Genomic DNA, 15,249 nt, shown 5'->3' on the forward strand with positions numbered 1-15,249 from the left:
CAGTCATTACCCTGTAGTCTCAAAGTCCTCCAGTGTCTTAGTGCACTTATGAATAAAATATGACAAAGATAATGGATTTATCGTCAATAATTCATCATCAAAATGTTTCTAACTAGTTGACATGTGTGTCAGACTATTCAGTGACACAGTGCTTTGCAAAAATAAACTTATTTGAAACAGATTCATCATTGGGGTTGACAATGTTTTTTTTGTGTTTTTTTTTACTCGGCACCCGTTGCCTGGGCCTGATTGTATTTGCAAAGAAATGATAAACTCTCCATGTCAGTACTAAATACTCAGCACAACATTATGATACCAATCCAAAATAACAGTACGCAGTACTCTAAAGTATGGAGTAATGTCCGTGCTTAGCACAGCCTAGTCCCAGTGTTATTGCACTACACATGTTGCACTCAATCCCCCACAGTCCTGCAGGAACTTCTCTACACAGCTTGGATGGAGAGGAGAGAGAGGAGGAGGTGACGTTTGCCTTTCATGACCTTGAGAGAATCAGGAAGAGGGTTTGGTTTGATGATCCTTCAGAGGGTCTGGCTGGGGCCTAGGAGGGGGAGATGGTGACATCCCATTACCCAGCCTGGACCCAGGCCTCTGGACTTGGGTAAATCAGAACTGGGGGGTAGAGGAGAGCCAGCTGGACAGGCTTGACACGACTGGCCTGCATGACCAGACTGTCCCTTTCACAGCCACAGCAGGGAGACTGGCATACTTAGAAAGACACTAGTGCTAAATTAATTACATGGATGTGTGTCACGTGGAACCAGACTAAGCATATTGCACATGAAATTGTAATGTAAAAGACTACAAAGCGAAAAAGATGTCTAAACTAATTACATTAAAAGATCTAGCTAACATGCTGTACGGTATATATTATTTGATGTCAAATACAGAAGAGCTCATGTGTTCATGTGTTCACCAGGTTCATGTGTTCTATGTAAGCTGAGTATGTTGTTGAATTGATGAAGTGGCACTCTTGAGCTATTGAGCCTCATCTATAAAGGCTTAACTCTGGTGTCTGTGGTACACTTTCTGAAAATCAACTTCCTCGCTGGGCGCACAAATGAAAACAACACAGACATGCACGTCCAATCCGAGCTGCAATATGCACAGCCTCAAGAAAACACACGCAGCAAAGTGTTGTCATTTCAGTCTAAAGTAGGGCTGGCAGTCAACAAACAAAGAATAAAAGAAACAATTTACATGCAAATCAAAGTTTATCACACCAATCTCTTCATGCTTGTTTCCCCCTGCAAATTTGCATTCACACGCACAAAGGCATTCACTTAGATGTAACTCAAGTTATACACATTTCAGTGTTTCATTTTTCTTTCTATTTGGAGAGGCAGGCGCTTGTACATTTAATGGGCAGCCACTCTGTTCTGTGGCTTTGTGAGAGATCGCTCCGTGTCAGTCTGAGGAGATGGCAGCATGTATCAGTGCATGAAATAAAGCTCTGCTCCGAAGTGACAGGGCCAGGGGTATTGTAGGCAAATGGATGTTACATCCACTCTGGAACCACCAACAGCCCGGCTATGAAAAATTAACTGTACTCTGGCTAAAAGCTAGGGAAATTGGTTTGTGAGACATGTCACCAAAAAAAAACCTGTTTGGGAGCTATCCGTCTGTGAAGATCTCTAAGCAAAGTCTTTTGGGTTTCTCTATTAAAGAGTCCACATTCACACTCCGTCAAGACTAATCCACATTGAGAGGGGGAAACAAAGAGATGTCATGGGGAGTTAAGGTATATCTAGAGCTTGTGTGCAGCTGCTCATGAGAGACTACAAGACTGACATGCAATGCTTAATTCAGCCACTGGCGGGCAGTGATAGACCTTCACAGAATACCCTTTAAAGTGGTTCCAAATGTACTCTTATCAACAGTGCAACAGCTTTGGTATTTTCTGTAGGCCTAGACACTAGCTACAGTCACTTGATCTTAAGGTGCAAGTACCATGTTTGTTCAATACTGCAGAACTCCGATTATACACTGGCTCTAGTATCACACTCCTATACAATCACAATCAGAAAACATAATTATCCTTTTGGAAAAACGGACAAATTAATAGGTGCCTGTAGTAGTATTAAGCCTTGTTACCCTTGTAGCCTTCCTGATCCACTAGATCGGTGTAATATTGTTACTGACGTTGTTCAAAGAAACAGCATGCAAATATGACCACCAGATGTCAACCTTTTACCATTCAACAGCTAGGCTTCAGCCATAGTTGCAGGATGTGGCCTCTCTATCTGCCAAAAGCCAACAAGCCTTCAAATAATGGGAATGTATGCTTTCTTACCATAAAAAGAACATGTGCTAGGAAACGGGAATTGAAAGATATTCTACCATTGATTATTCAACGTGACAACTTGAGATATATATATTTTTTAAACTGGTTGTTTAGTCACACAGCAAGGTCAGCCTATGATGAGGCCTACGTCTGTATTATTTTCTGAGGTGAAAGGCACAGGCCATGTAGCTGTCCACTGACTTGCACCTGCAGTGACATTCACTGTTTAACCCACAACCCAAACAGTGACCCCAAAAGCTGCTTCACCCGAGCATGTAAATGCATTACACGTTTTCAATTGTTGTCAATAATCAGAAATAGAATGGTGGGTTTATGAAACTAAATCCTGGTAAACTAAGCTTATAAAATCTATACAGCTAGATGTATGCTTGGGTGGTCATCGATCTCATTTAACTAACTATTGAGGTGGTGCTACATGGCTGCACCCCATAACGTGTTCAGTAACCTCCATGTTAAGCCTTTTGCAATCACGTTTTTTCCTTACCTTATTAAAGTCATTGAGAACATTTAAATATTGATGCATCGCTAAAACAGCCTCGTAAAATGCACGCATGCTGCTGTAACGGTCAAAGGCAATAGTGTCTCCGGTTACATGTTCCTCAACATTGAGACTGCGCAGTCTACTGACTTCATGTTGGGAGAGCGAAATCAAAAAGTGCATGTGCAAGCAGAACTCCACCGAGCGGGGGTTCAGGATGTCCCGTTGAGGAAAAATAAAGCAGAAGAGGTTTGGGTTGAGACTGCAACCCAAAGCGCACGACATTTTCACTCCGACAATTTACCCAGCGGCTCCTATCCTGGCAAATATGGGGGGCCAAACGATGTTTAGTTCTCGACACATTGTACTTAAATTGTTTGTGATACAGTTTGTAGTTTTTCAGAAAACGTTTGCTGCCCCATCACCTATTATAAAGTTTCCTGGTGACGATACAACTCCTAAAACAGACAAAGAAGTTGCACTGGTAAGTTTGTTTGTATATTTTCTCGTTTGTTTCAGTCTGGAACATATTGGAACTTTGTCTGCTGTTAGAACTGGATAAATATTCTTGTTAAGTTTTTAGCATGTTTCTTCGTTTGACTGTATATAAAAGTATACAATGTAAAAATGGCATCCATTTAATATGGGATACCTTATTTTAATCAGGTGTGATTATCTTGACAAAATGGATTATAAAAATAATTCTCACGAACAATAGAGTTGGCATAGTTATTTGCACTGCACCCTATGATGTGTCTGATGTACCTCATATTAAAGCTGGCTTTTTTCTTCTTCTATCCCTACCCGTATAGCACTATCTGAACAAGTTCTATGGCTGCCCACAAGACAGATGTAACCTCATGGTGCTCAAGGACAGTTTGAAAAAAATGCAGAAGTTCTTTTCACTGCAAGAGACAGGCGAGATCGATCCCAAGACTGTGGAGATCATGAAGAAGCCGCGCTGTGGCGTTCCAGATGTAGCCAATTACAACTTCTTCCACAGGAAACCCATGTGGCAGAAAAACGCCATCACCTACAGGTCAGGGAACGTGACGTAATTCTGTATGCTAGTCTTACAAATCACTTGGTTGTGCTGTATCAAGTGTTTTGAAAGAGTTCTAAGATTCATGATTGTATTTATACTACTGAGCATTTCCCAAGCTTCTCTTGGTCATACTGGGAGATAGTTCAACCTCAGCTATGCACAGACTCCCACGCAACCCCCATCCCCACCTACCCGGTCTGAGAAAGCGTCTAGCTTAGTGCCAACACCAACTTTCTAGGAGATCTCTTTGTTCACGTCAGCCCTCTTTGGGTCCTCAACAATCTGGCTGTCTGTGCCATGTTGTCTGTACCAAAAAAGACAGCAAGCTAATGAAAACAACACCAGCAAAAGGGGTCTTGGTGGCTGCGCTCAGGAATGCGCAGACAGACACATAATAGGGCTTCTTGGCTGGACTCTTCCAGAAAATCTTTTCACAAGATGACTCACCGGGGTGTTTGTGCCTGTAAGCAAGTCTAATGTGAAGGAGGAAGATGTTGTGGCCCATCTCAGCTGAATTGCATTTATCCACTGCAGCAGCAGCTTTACTGGAGGCATAAAGTTCATTTCCATTTCCCCCCCCTTCAGGATTCTAGGACACACACCGGATCTGGATGAAGAGACTGTGGACGATGCTTTCTTCAGAGCCTTCAAAGTATGGAGTGATGTCACCCCACTCAAGTTCACCCGCATCATGGATGGAGAGGCTGACATCATGATCAATTTTGGCCGCAATGGTATTACATCCCTTTTTTTTCCCCCTTTACCTACTGTAAAATACATATTTTATATGTCTCAGTACCTAGTTTGTATTACTGTTTACATTAAATAGAGTGTTAGTTACAAGTTCTCTCTCTATGATTTCTGTCTGGCATATTGTGAGGCGGACCAGACCCAAATATTAACCGTTTAAAGCAACATCTCTGCAGTAGAGGACACACCTAAATTTGTTCTTTTAGGGACTGTCCCATGAATTAAAACTGTACATTAGTTATTATGGTTTCGTTTACTGATGTGGGTTGTGGTGGGGTTTTTTCAAGATGGTATCTGAACCACTTCAGCCAAGCATTCTTCCAGACAATCACTCACAATGTGACCCCCCCCCCCCTCCCCCCCCAGGCCTTTCTGGCCTAGACTGACAGGATCTAAGTAATGACACACAAACACACACTCATGACCACAGAGAGGAGTAAAGTTCCATGGGTGTCAATTATGGGAATAGGTATAGTTCAGTGGTAGAGTATTATTTGACTGCAGTTTAAGAGGTTACAGGTTCAAATGCCCCCTATAGTCCCTGTATCAAATTGTCTGCTAATTAATGATGTTTCATTATTATAATAATGTAATCACGTACTTATATCCTTCTAGAATGCTGAGAGTCTTTGTTCATCTTATGCTTAGCCCACAGTTGTATAAATAGGGTGTTGTCATGTCTACAGAGCACGGTGATGGCTATCCCTTCGATGGTAAGGACGGCCTCCTGGCTCATGCCTTCGCACCAGGACCAGGCATCGGAGGAGACTCTCACTTTGATGACGATGAGCAATGGACCCTGGGAGATGGCCAAGGTATTTAAAACTCAGGAACTAAAAAGGGAGGGATTCAGATGGCTGAGTGGTGAGGGAGTCGGGCTAGTAATCTGAAGGTTGCCAGTTCGATTCCCGGCCGTGCAAAATGACGTTGTGTCCTTGGGCAAGGCACTTCACCCCACTTTCTTCGGGGGGAATGTCCCTGTACTTACTGTAAGTCGCTCTGGATAAGAGCGTCTGCTAAAATGACTAAATGTAAATGTAAAGAAGTTAAACGTGCAGGAACTGAGTCGTAACTTTACATCAGACTAGTCTGAGTATATCTCAATTGTCTTCCTGTCTTTTTATAAAGTACACATTTTCGTATTTTTGTTACCATTCTACAGGGATGTACTGTACCAAGTAGTATAGGCCGCATAGTTGACCGAACTTTCTTTGTTCCAAAGTGGTGAAGGTGAAGTTTGGAAATGCCGACGGAGAGTTCTGTAAATTCCCCTTCCTCTTTATGGGGACGGAGTACAGCAGCTGTACCCCTCAAGGTCGTGATGACGGCTTCCTGTGGTGCTCCACCACATACAACTTTGACGACGATGGCAAATATGGTTTCTGCCCCCACGAGTGTGAGTTGTAGCCAACATGGCTGTCTTTTCTTACCCACAGATATGTCCTGTGAAGCGATTGCACAATGTTGTCCTAATGGAATGTAGGAGTTTTCTGGTATATGAAACACCTCTTTAAAAGTGTTTATGTATTTTTACAACGTTTAATTTGTGAGAGCCATTAACTGCTGCATATCTGAGGTTTAAGGTTTGTTTGTAGCTCTGTTGATCTTTGCAGAGAACAAATAGGTGGGAGAGCATGCTCGGAAACTGTTGTTATTTGGAATGAATTGTGAAATAAGCTTAACTCCCCTCTTTTTTCTGGCCAACTTCTTAATCGAGGGCCTCGTCAATACCTCTTGTTTGTGTGTATGTGTTGCTGTCCATGGTACTGACTGTCATCAAACACAAAGCACACTTACATACTACAGTGTGACATCACAACAACATAACTTAACCCTACGATGTCATTTCTTTCTTTACGTGTGCTTGTGTGACAGTGCTGTTCACCCTGGGTGGAAATGCCGACGGAGCTCCTTGTAAGTTCCCCTTCACGTTCCAAGGGGAGAAGTATGAAGGCTGCACCACAGAGGGTCGTGACGACGGTTACCGTTGGTGTGCCACCACCGAGGACTATGACAGGGACACAACCTACGGTTTCTGCCCTGAAACTGGTGAGTCCACTGGTTAAAGTAGCCTAACAAACATCTGAGCATTGTTGGACAATGACAGTACCATTTTGTGTATATTCGTCGTTTTTTGTGTGTCTGTTTGGTTATCTATTGAGATTAGGACAATGCGTCTGTGTAACTGTCCACAAAAATTCTCAAGACCTGTGATTTCTCTTCAGTGCAGCAGCGGTCTCCTAAATGACTGTAAAAATATTTTACTGTGCACCGAGCTGGCGAGACTTATTTTCCATTGTGTCAGAAGGACTTGGCTCCTGTGGCTGGGAGGGTGGAGGCGGAGGAGGCGGTGTAGTCGGGGAGAGGGAGTTGCTGCCTCATGACTGCTTGGGTCTCCATCTGGTTCTAATTGGCTGGGAATGCAGCAGAGCAGCTTAGCCGAGTGCGCTAGCTCTGAATAGGCAATGGGTTGACCGGAAAAAAACAACAGAGTCCCCGGCTCTTCAAAACCCAAATTGTGAGATTTAGTAGATTACTTATGTTGAGTGAACTGAAGCTGCTATTGGATTAGTGGTTTCTGGGTTTGGGTAAAAAGCTAATTAGATGTAGATGCATACTGGAATTAGGGCCACCGTTTCTACAGGGTCGTCAAGTTTTATCAAAAGCTTGGAGTGAGATTCCCCCCCCGAGACGAGCTTTCACTTCTGCATATTGCATTAGCCAGAGCTGGCCAGGTCAGCAACTTCCAGTAGCGAGCAGTTACGTTAGTTCGCAAACACAAAATGCTGTTTAGTATGAGTTCGGGTTGTCTTTCCAAAATTACAATCAACGATTTACATAGGAATCTATGTTGCTGCCCTTCAAGCAAGAGTGAAAAGGGGTTAAAATTGTAGTTTTGAGCTACATCGCCAATTACGAAGGTATAGAGCTATCTTAGCTGGAGTCAGGTGGCTGAGTGGTTAGAGAATTGGGCTAGTAATCAGAAGGTCACTGGTTCCATTCCCGGCCTTGCCAAAAATGACATTGTGTCCTTGGGCAAGGCACTTCACCCTACTTGCCTCGGGGGAATGTCCCTGTACTTACTGTAAGTTGCTCTGGATAAGAGCGTCTGCTAAATGACTAAATGTAAATGTTAACTCACACAATAAAAGTAGCTAGCTATCTAGGATTTGAGCAGTAACGTTAGTTAGGCTAGCTAGCAAACAATATTTAGCTACATTATAATGCACTCAATTTTCTGTCAGCTTGCTTGTTGGTCGTTAATGTTAACTCACAAATAAATGGTCTATAATATTTGTTCCCTATGGATAATGTAATATAACATGTCTTTCTCAGTTTCTAACATAAATCTGGAAACGGGAGATATCTCCGTGAGGGCAACCTGTTATCGTCAATGAAAAAAAGGGTTTCTAACTTCACCGGAAGTTCTAGGCCTGGCCGTGGTAGTTACAAAGGTTACCTCTCTTTACAATGTGTGCTTACTGTGGCGCTGATGGACACTTTGTCTTCTTTGATTGCTGAGCGAACTGTTTGGACCCCATGGTGTTGTTAAACATGTGTGATTAGTGCAAATTAAGGGTAAGGATGTGTTGGGCCGCCGCTAAAATATTTGAGCTATGCAAGTGGGCCTCAAAGTGAAAAAGGTCAGGAATGGTTGCACTAAAACATGAGTGTCTGGTTGTTGGATTTATCCTGTGCAAAGCAGACAGATATAAACCCTGTTTATTCAGAATTTTGGGTGATCATTCTAACTCTGATGTCAACCCCCATACAGCCATGTCTACCGTGGGAGGGAACTCGGATGGTAGTCCTTGTGTCTTCCCCTTTACCTTCTTGGGAGACACGTATGAAGCTTGCACTGCCTCCGGCCGCAGTGACGGCAAGATGTGGTGCGCCTCCACCAAGAGCTACGACGATGACCGCAAGTGGGGCTTCTGTCCTGACCAAGGTGCCTTGTTGTATACACAACCTGCGATTCTTAATACTTTGACTGTATGCGTGTCTGTGTGTAGCCTGACTTGTTTTTATCAGTTGTGAGGTTGGGATGTTTCTCTGATACCTTTGCTTGTATCGGACGGTTCAGGCTACAGTCTCTTCCTGGTTGCGGCCCATGAGTTTGGACATGCTCTGGGCTTGGAGCACTCCCAGGACACAGGGGCTCTGATGGCTCCCATCTACACCTACACAAAGGACTTCAGGCTGTCCGATGATGACGTCAAAGGCATCCAGGAGCTTTATGGTAGGGTCACAAGTGTTCAACCTATTGAACGAGGATCTTTATTTTTTATTTTTTGGAGGATGTTGACAAGTGACCAACCCTACCTCTGTTGTGTTTTCACTCAGGTGTTGATACAGACAAGCCCATACCCCCTACTAAGGGGCCGGTTACACCCATGGATATCTGTAAAGAGCCTAGAGTCTTTGATGCCGTAGCCCAGATCAGAGGAGAGACATTCTTCTTCAAGGACAGGTAAATTAATGGTTCTGTTTTGAAATGGGTCTGTACAGTGTATTGTTAGTTTTTTTTTAGTTTTTTTTACCGGATCTGTTTTTAATGTAGTAGACTATGGTGTTTAACCCTTGTGCTGCCTTCGGGTCACATGACCCGAAGGTTCACAACGAACCATCGTTGTGTTTACCCAATTTTACCCAATACAAAACCAAATTTGTTTAATTTTCTTTTAACCTTCGCGATGTGGGGGGTCTGAAACAGCCCGATGGTTAAAAGAAAATGCTTCACTTTGTTTTTGTATGCGGTAAAGTTGTCGCAATACGACGGTGGGTCACAATGACTGATGGGTCAGAATGACCCGAAGATAACACAAGGGTTAAATGGACAGTTTTTACTTGAAAAAACAAGCCTATGTTCTCACTGAATGTTCTTATCTGTGGGGTTGTGGTGTTTGTCAGTGGAGCTAAGCTGTTAGATTTCACAATCCTAAACATAATCAGTTCACCAGAGAAAATGGTTAGTTTTACATTGCGGTTACTTGTAGTGCAGTCTTGGCCCTCCATTCTTTTGATTAAAGAGGGTGTTGTTTATGTGTGTAAAAGATCGAATGCCTCTGCCTGCTGTGATAATTATACAGTTAGGCAGTAATTGGTATCAAATTTAAATAAATAACCATAAAAATGTACACCCTGGTTTGCAACCATGGCAAACCAAAATGGCTGCCAATCATTTGAGGTAAACCAGTCACTACTGACCTCAGTGTGCTGCTCTGTGAAGCTTATGTTTGGATTGTTGAGTTGAAAGGAGAGTTTCTATATCAATTCATTGTACTAGTTGTGAAATTGCAGTGGTTTAGGCTGCAGTCCATCTGACTCATTGTACTCCTCCACAAGAGCATGACCATTTTTTACCACGACAGCTGAACTTTGTTCAGGACAAACCCTTTAAGGACAGTTATGATTTAAATTATAATCTGTTGTGGTCCAAAAATCGTCCCTTTTTGGGGTATTTCATGATAATTCCCAGACATTCACATCCTGCAATGTGTGTGCCGTTGGTCTTTTTTGGAAGCACAGCCAAAGCAAACAGGGCAGTTTGGACCTCATGCTTGAATACTAGAGTCATTCAGTATGCTTAGTTTCCTCTTCTCTCTGCTCCTCAGCCCCTAACACACCACCTTGAGTTAGGAGGAACACACTCCCCACAAATCGTGTGTACAAATCCAGCTTTAATTCTGAATTATACCCTCTCTCAATGGGGCTCCTGATCAGCATTGGAACTCAGTCTGATCAGACTGAATGGGGCCCGTGGATTACCATGCTTTTGGGGTCCAGAGTGCTGGGAGAGATCCTGCTACAGTAGTACTGTAGACCCTATATCCAAACATCTGCCATGACTGACATCTTATCATAAATAATTGTAAAACATTTTCATGCAGTACCAAACTATTTATGTGTGGAATTGTCATTATGGAGTAGTTATGGAAAAGTTATGATAACATATAACTCCATGATATTTGAGCTCCGATGACCACTTAGGCTCTGTCTCTTGTTTCAGTGGTGAGATTACTCCAGCCCTCAGTTATGTGCAGCTGGGCCATCTAAACAGATGTTATAGCTATCCAGACCATAAGACAGCTCCAATAGTGTGCAGAGGTTGAGACTCCATAGGGTGGTTATCTGTGAGTGGTGGCTAGTGAGGTAGGCAAAGGTCATAACTGGTGGTTTTGTTGCACTGCTATAGTAGGTGACAGTAGGTGAGTCAAACTGGGGCACAGCCCACAGAGGGGAGTCTAGTGACTGCAAGGGAGTCATAGTAGAGACGTAGAGAGATGTGTTGCTATAAAATGAGGACTGGGGCTTGAAATCATGTTTTTTCCTTTCTAAAGAGGGGCCTTACTGAAAATGTTTAGGAAGCACTGGATTAAAATGTACCTCATATTTTTAAGCTTGGACGTTTTTATTTTGTTTTGAAATAGTTAGTTACCTGGGGTTTCTCCTTTCACACTTGACACAGCCTGGCGTCAGCAGACTAGGACAGGACAGGACAGGATGAGTAATTGCTGTTAGCATTTAGGATTCTCTGTGCTCAGCAGAAGGTGTGGTGGCAAGTCCATTCTGCATACAGACAGTCTTGATGACAGTTAAGCTTTTCACCATATCTACATGTTAATGTAGAGTAGTTATATACTGTGTGCTGCATCCTCTCAAAACGTACAGGGGTGGTCTTCCTAAATAGAATGTTATCTGAGGTCATAGAGGTGTTACTGAGGGTGAGGGTACTTTAGAGAACACAATAGTTATTTTTCATTTATGAAATCAGTTCATGTCTTTTTGTTCATCATTTTGCTATACCAATATTGCCATATCCGTTGGTCATCAGCATTTTATTTTTTCGATCATGAAATCTTGTGATCTTTGAAAAATAGGTCAATGGAAAAGCAAGTTGGGAAGCTGCTGTTGTTGAGCAGCTGCGTATTGGAAATCTGGGCAAGATGGTTCTTGTTCCGTTGGCGTCGGCAGCCCGGGCCATAACAAGAACCAGATGCTCATGAATCAGGTCATTGTAGCTGGCTGGCTCACTCAATCTCTCATTTTGCCTTCACTCTTTCTCCCTATATCTTTCTCTCACCAACTCCTCTGTTACCCCCTTCGGTTTCTCTTATTTTGCTCACTTTCCTCCCCTCTCTCTTTTCTGTTCCCTTTCTCCCTCTCATTCCTTCGTCCCAACTGTCCTCTCCCTTCTCTCTCTCTCCTGTCTGCCAGGTTCCTGTTCAGGTCAGTCAACTTCAGGGCCAAGCCCAGCGGCCCTATGTTGGTGGCTACCTACTGGCCTGATCTGCCTGGCAAGATTGATGCTGCTTATGAGAACCCACTGGAGGAGAAGACTGTGTTCTTCGCAGGTACCGTTTGACACAAAGTGCACAACGTTGTGTTAGCTGTTTTAGATCCTTGGAGCCTTCCTTTTTTAGCTCCACCATCATAAAACTCAAATGGAAGCGCATTTATTTTCCATGAAAATACCAGCCAATGTATTGGTGTAATATTAGAATAAGCATTAATCATGTTAGCTGAATACACTTAATGGGGTTGAGGAAATTCCGACCATTTTAGACATGTAGTTATTAGTGGTTAAAAATGCATGTCTTGCATTGTAGTGTCATGACATGATATGGGTAGATTTATATACGACTCAGATCAAATCAGAGCTACCCCTACACATTTCCTCTTTAAGGAGGTTTGATCTTGGCTATCTAAAAGTGACTTATTGTCCAAACGTTCTCACTGCCCCCAGAATACTAGATAAAGCTATGAGGTCATTTAGAATGTCTTTTGCAAGGCTCACAACCAGTCCCATATCCAACATGGTATTGATCAGGAGGACTAATGTATGGCAATGATGTAAATGTTTGTATCTGAATGTTCTGTAGAAAGTGCATTCTGTATTGTTTGTAGCTTGGCTGGTGCTTGATTTTTGTCTGCCTCTCCTCTTGTATCTATACTAGGCAATGAGATGTGGATCTTCAAGGCTGACCAAGTGGAGAAAGGATATCCCCAGAGGATCTCCCACCTGGGCCTGCCAAGCGACCTGGAGCGTATAGACGCAGCGTTGTCCTTCAGGAAGAACAAGAAAACCTACCTCTTCTCCGGGGACAAGTTCTGGAGGTGAGCCCCAAGCCTTACAACCTGTCTCTGATCCACGCCAGGCTTGTAATGATGACATCACAGCCTGTTACGGCTGTGCAGAGCTATGTCTGGTTGTAATTAGGGTGTTTGGCATGACTACATAAACACAAGTGTTATTGGCTGTTATTGACAATAGCTCCTTCGGTTCTAACTCAATAAATGCGGATGTTAAATACAGTAACAGGGGTTTCTTTTTGTCGTTTTTGACCACGTTTACAAAAATATTTGTATTTCGTGTTTTTCTTCAGGTACAATGAGGAGAAGAAGAAAATGGACCCTGGCTTCCCCAAGCTTATCGCTGACTCCTGGAATGGCATCCCAGACAACATAGACTCTGCCTTCAGTCTGAATGGAATAGGTAAGTAGAGCCAAGACAACCCACACAGAGAGGCAGTGAGGGCTCGGTGTTAGCAATGCTTCAACTGGATCCAGGCTGACATTCCTGTCAGTTGTAACCCAGACCCAACCAGAAAGCCAGAAACTCATTATATCTGGCACCTTTACCTCGAACAACAACAGTGCTGATGCATTGTGACCCACTCTCGACAGGTCATCTATCCAGAGTCCGATTTTTCAAAAATATATCTCTGCGGGGCAAAAAGATCAACACCAAATGCATTTCAGGAGATACAATGGGGGCCTGAAGGTTTAGACCTATGGCAAGGAACCAGTTTTCGTTCACTACTGCCCACCCCTTTGGTTGAGACACACATCACCAATGGTTCCCTACACTGAGAAAACAGTGTTTGATAGAGCCAGTCTGTGCTCCTTTACAGAGGTGTCTCTGTCTGCTTGCTAGTTAGCCTGCCTTGAGAGAGAGGTGGTGCCACTTCTGCTCTGCCAATGCTAGATTGGGTCTTGCTACTGAGGAGTATGCTGACATCATCTTCTCAGTCCTGATGCTTTTCTGACAGTGTATTATTCTGATTTTAAAAGGCTATGATGGTTTGCATCGGCAAAAAGGATTAGTTAAAGGCAAAAACTCATGACCGAATCAGTTAATGAAAGTATTTCTAATAAGAGTCAGATTTTAAGGCAGGCTACTTATGCCTTACTCTGACAATGTTTTTGTGGGTTCTACAGATTACAGCTATTTCTTCAAAGGCTCCCACTACTTTAAATTGGATGACAACAACCTGAAGATTGTCAAACTGGGTGAAATTACAAAGGATTGGCTGGGTTGTTAAGCAACAGTGAGACATCATCGTACTGTCGGCCATCCCTGTGATGACCCCTGACCTCAGGAGGAACCTGCCATGTCACAGCACACAGCCGAGGTCTCCACAGTACAAGTTGTAGTGGCATTCCAGCTCCGACAATCTCTCACTGGACTGATCTCCACCCAGCCAATATAACCAGCCCCTAGTTTGGTAGAGGCACCGTGGTGACTTCTGCATAGGCCGAACATAGGCCACTGGATTGTGTATTATATTACTGTGTGATATTATCAGTTTATTTGTTATGCTGATGCAGATTTACTCAAATTTTGACCCCGTTTCTTTTATTAGAACTTCAGACATCAGGTATGTCCACACTGCACAGACGTAGACAGTGTTGTACTGTAAGATATTTTCTTAAATACTAATTTGATTCAGAAGGGCTTTTATACAGAATTCATGGTGGCCTACATCTACTGTTATGTCGAAAATGTACAGAGTACATATCTTGGTGTGTATTAATACAACAGCCAACATTATTGTATTGCTGTGGAATGCATTTGAACAGAAAGATTTGCACAATATGTCTGGACAGATGATGGTGCTTATAGAAATTGCTTATTTGCATGATCCATATGTTATACATTTATGTCTGTTCAGAAAACTTTGTTTTGGACATCAAAATTAAGGTTTTTATAGGCGTACATAATTCTTCATAGGTTTAGCCATTTGTATAGTAATATACAGTGGAACTGCACAAAATTGCAAGGCACCTCCATTTTGTTTTTGTCTCTAGTTTTACTGATGGTACAGAAAGATGAAAGGCACAGGCTGCCTCAAGGCTGTATTTGGTTTGTTGCATGATGGAGTCATGACAAAAAAAGTACCACAACTGTTTGATAATGTTTTGTACTAAAGTTGCTCATTTTCTTCTGATTTAAGACTTAAAATCATTTTTAGATTTTTATGTTATCTTTTGTGCACTTTGTCATTCTCTGTAATAAAGATGGATACATCAATTACGAGGATGTCCCTAGCTGTTTGAAATGGAAAAGACAAGGCCACAAGTGTAGAACAGGCTACATGACTGAAGTTATCCTAGTGAAGTGAAGTATGATAGAACAGCGCCATCTTATGGGTTTGTAAATAATAGCCTTGCCTTTTTGCGGTGCATAAATTACATGCACACCGCATGCATTTGTAAAATACATAAATATCGATTATTTCGTTCAAGCATGTCCCCTTAACCATGCAGTAGGCTATGCGAACATGTGAATTCACACTGTCTAACTGCATGGATGCATTATGGTGTTTTATTTTAGGCAGGGGCTATTCTGCTACCGCCGCGTCTTTAAAA

General features: G+C 42.7%; 1 protein-coding gene across 1 annotated transcript; it reads left to right on the forward strand.

Moving 5' to 3' along the window:
- The first annotated feature begins 3,008 nt into the window (after nt 1–3,008).
- On the forward strand, nt 3,009–14,914 carry mmp2 (matrix metallopeptidase 2). The gene is made up of 13 exons (XM_067248801.1): nt 3,009–3,285; nt 3,614–3,840; nt 4,432–4,580; nt 5,283–5,411; nt 5,819–5,992; nt 6,472–6,645; nt 8,372–8,545; nt 8,681–8,836; nt 8,941–9,067; nt 11,815–11,951; nt 12,555–12,714; nt 12,984–13,093; nt 13,819–14,914. The coding sequence occupies exons 1-13, from the start codon at nt 3,130–3,132 to the stop codon at nt 13,920–13,922; spliced, it is 1,977 nt and encodes a 658-aa protein (XP_067104902.1). The 5' UTR covers nt 3,009–3,129; the 3' UTR covers nt 13,923–14,914.
- The last annotated feature ends 335 nt before the right edge of the window (nt 14,915–15,249 follow it).

Source organism: Osmerus mordax, chromosome 13 (genome assembly GCF_038355195.1).
Source record: "Osmerus mordax isolate fOsmMor3 chromosome 13, fOsmMor3.pri, whole genome shotgun sequence".
In the NCBI taxonomy this organism is placed as follows: domain Eukaryota; kingdom Metazoa; phylum Chordata; class Actinopteri; order Osmeriformes; family Osmeridae; genus Osmerus; species Osmerus mordax.

Coding starts and splice junctions, on each gene's coding strand:
- mmp2 (XM_067248801.1), top strand. CDS start 3,130: ATGGGGGGCCAAACGATGTTTAGTTCTCGACACATTGTACTTAAATTG. Junction 8,546..8,680: donor GGGCTTCTGTCCTGACCAAG/GTGCCTTGTTGT, acceptor CGGACGGTTCAG/GCTACAGTCTCTTCCTGGTT. Junction 11,952..12,554: donor GAAGACTGTGTTCTTCGCAG/GTACCGTTTGAC, acceptor TATCTATACTAG/GCAATGAGATGTGGATCTTC.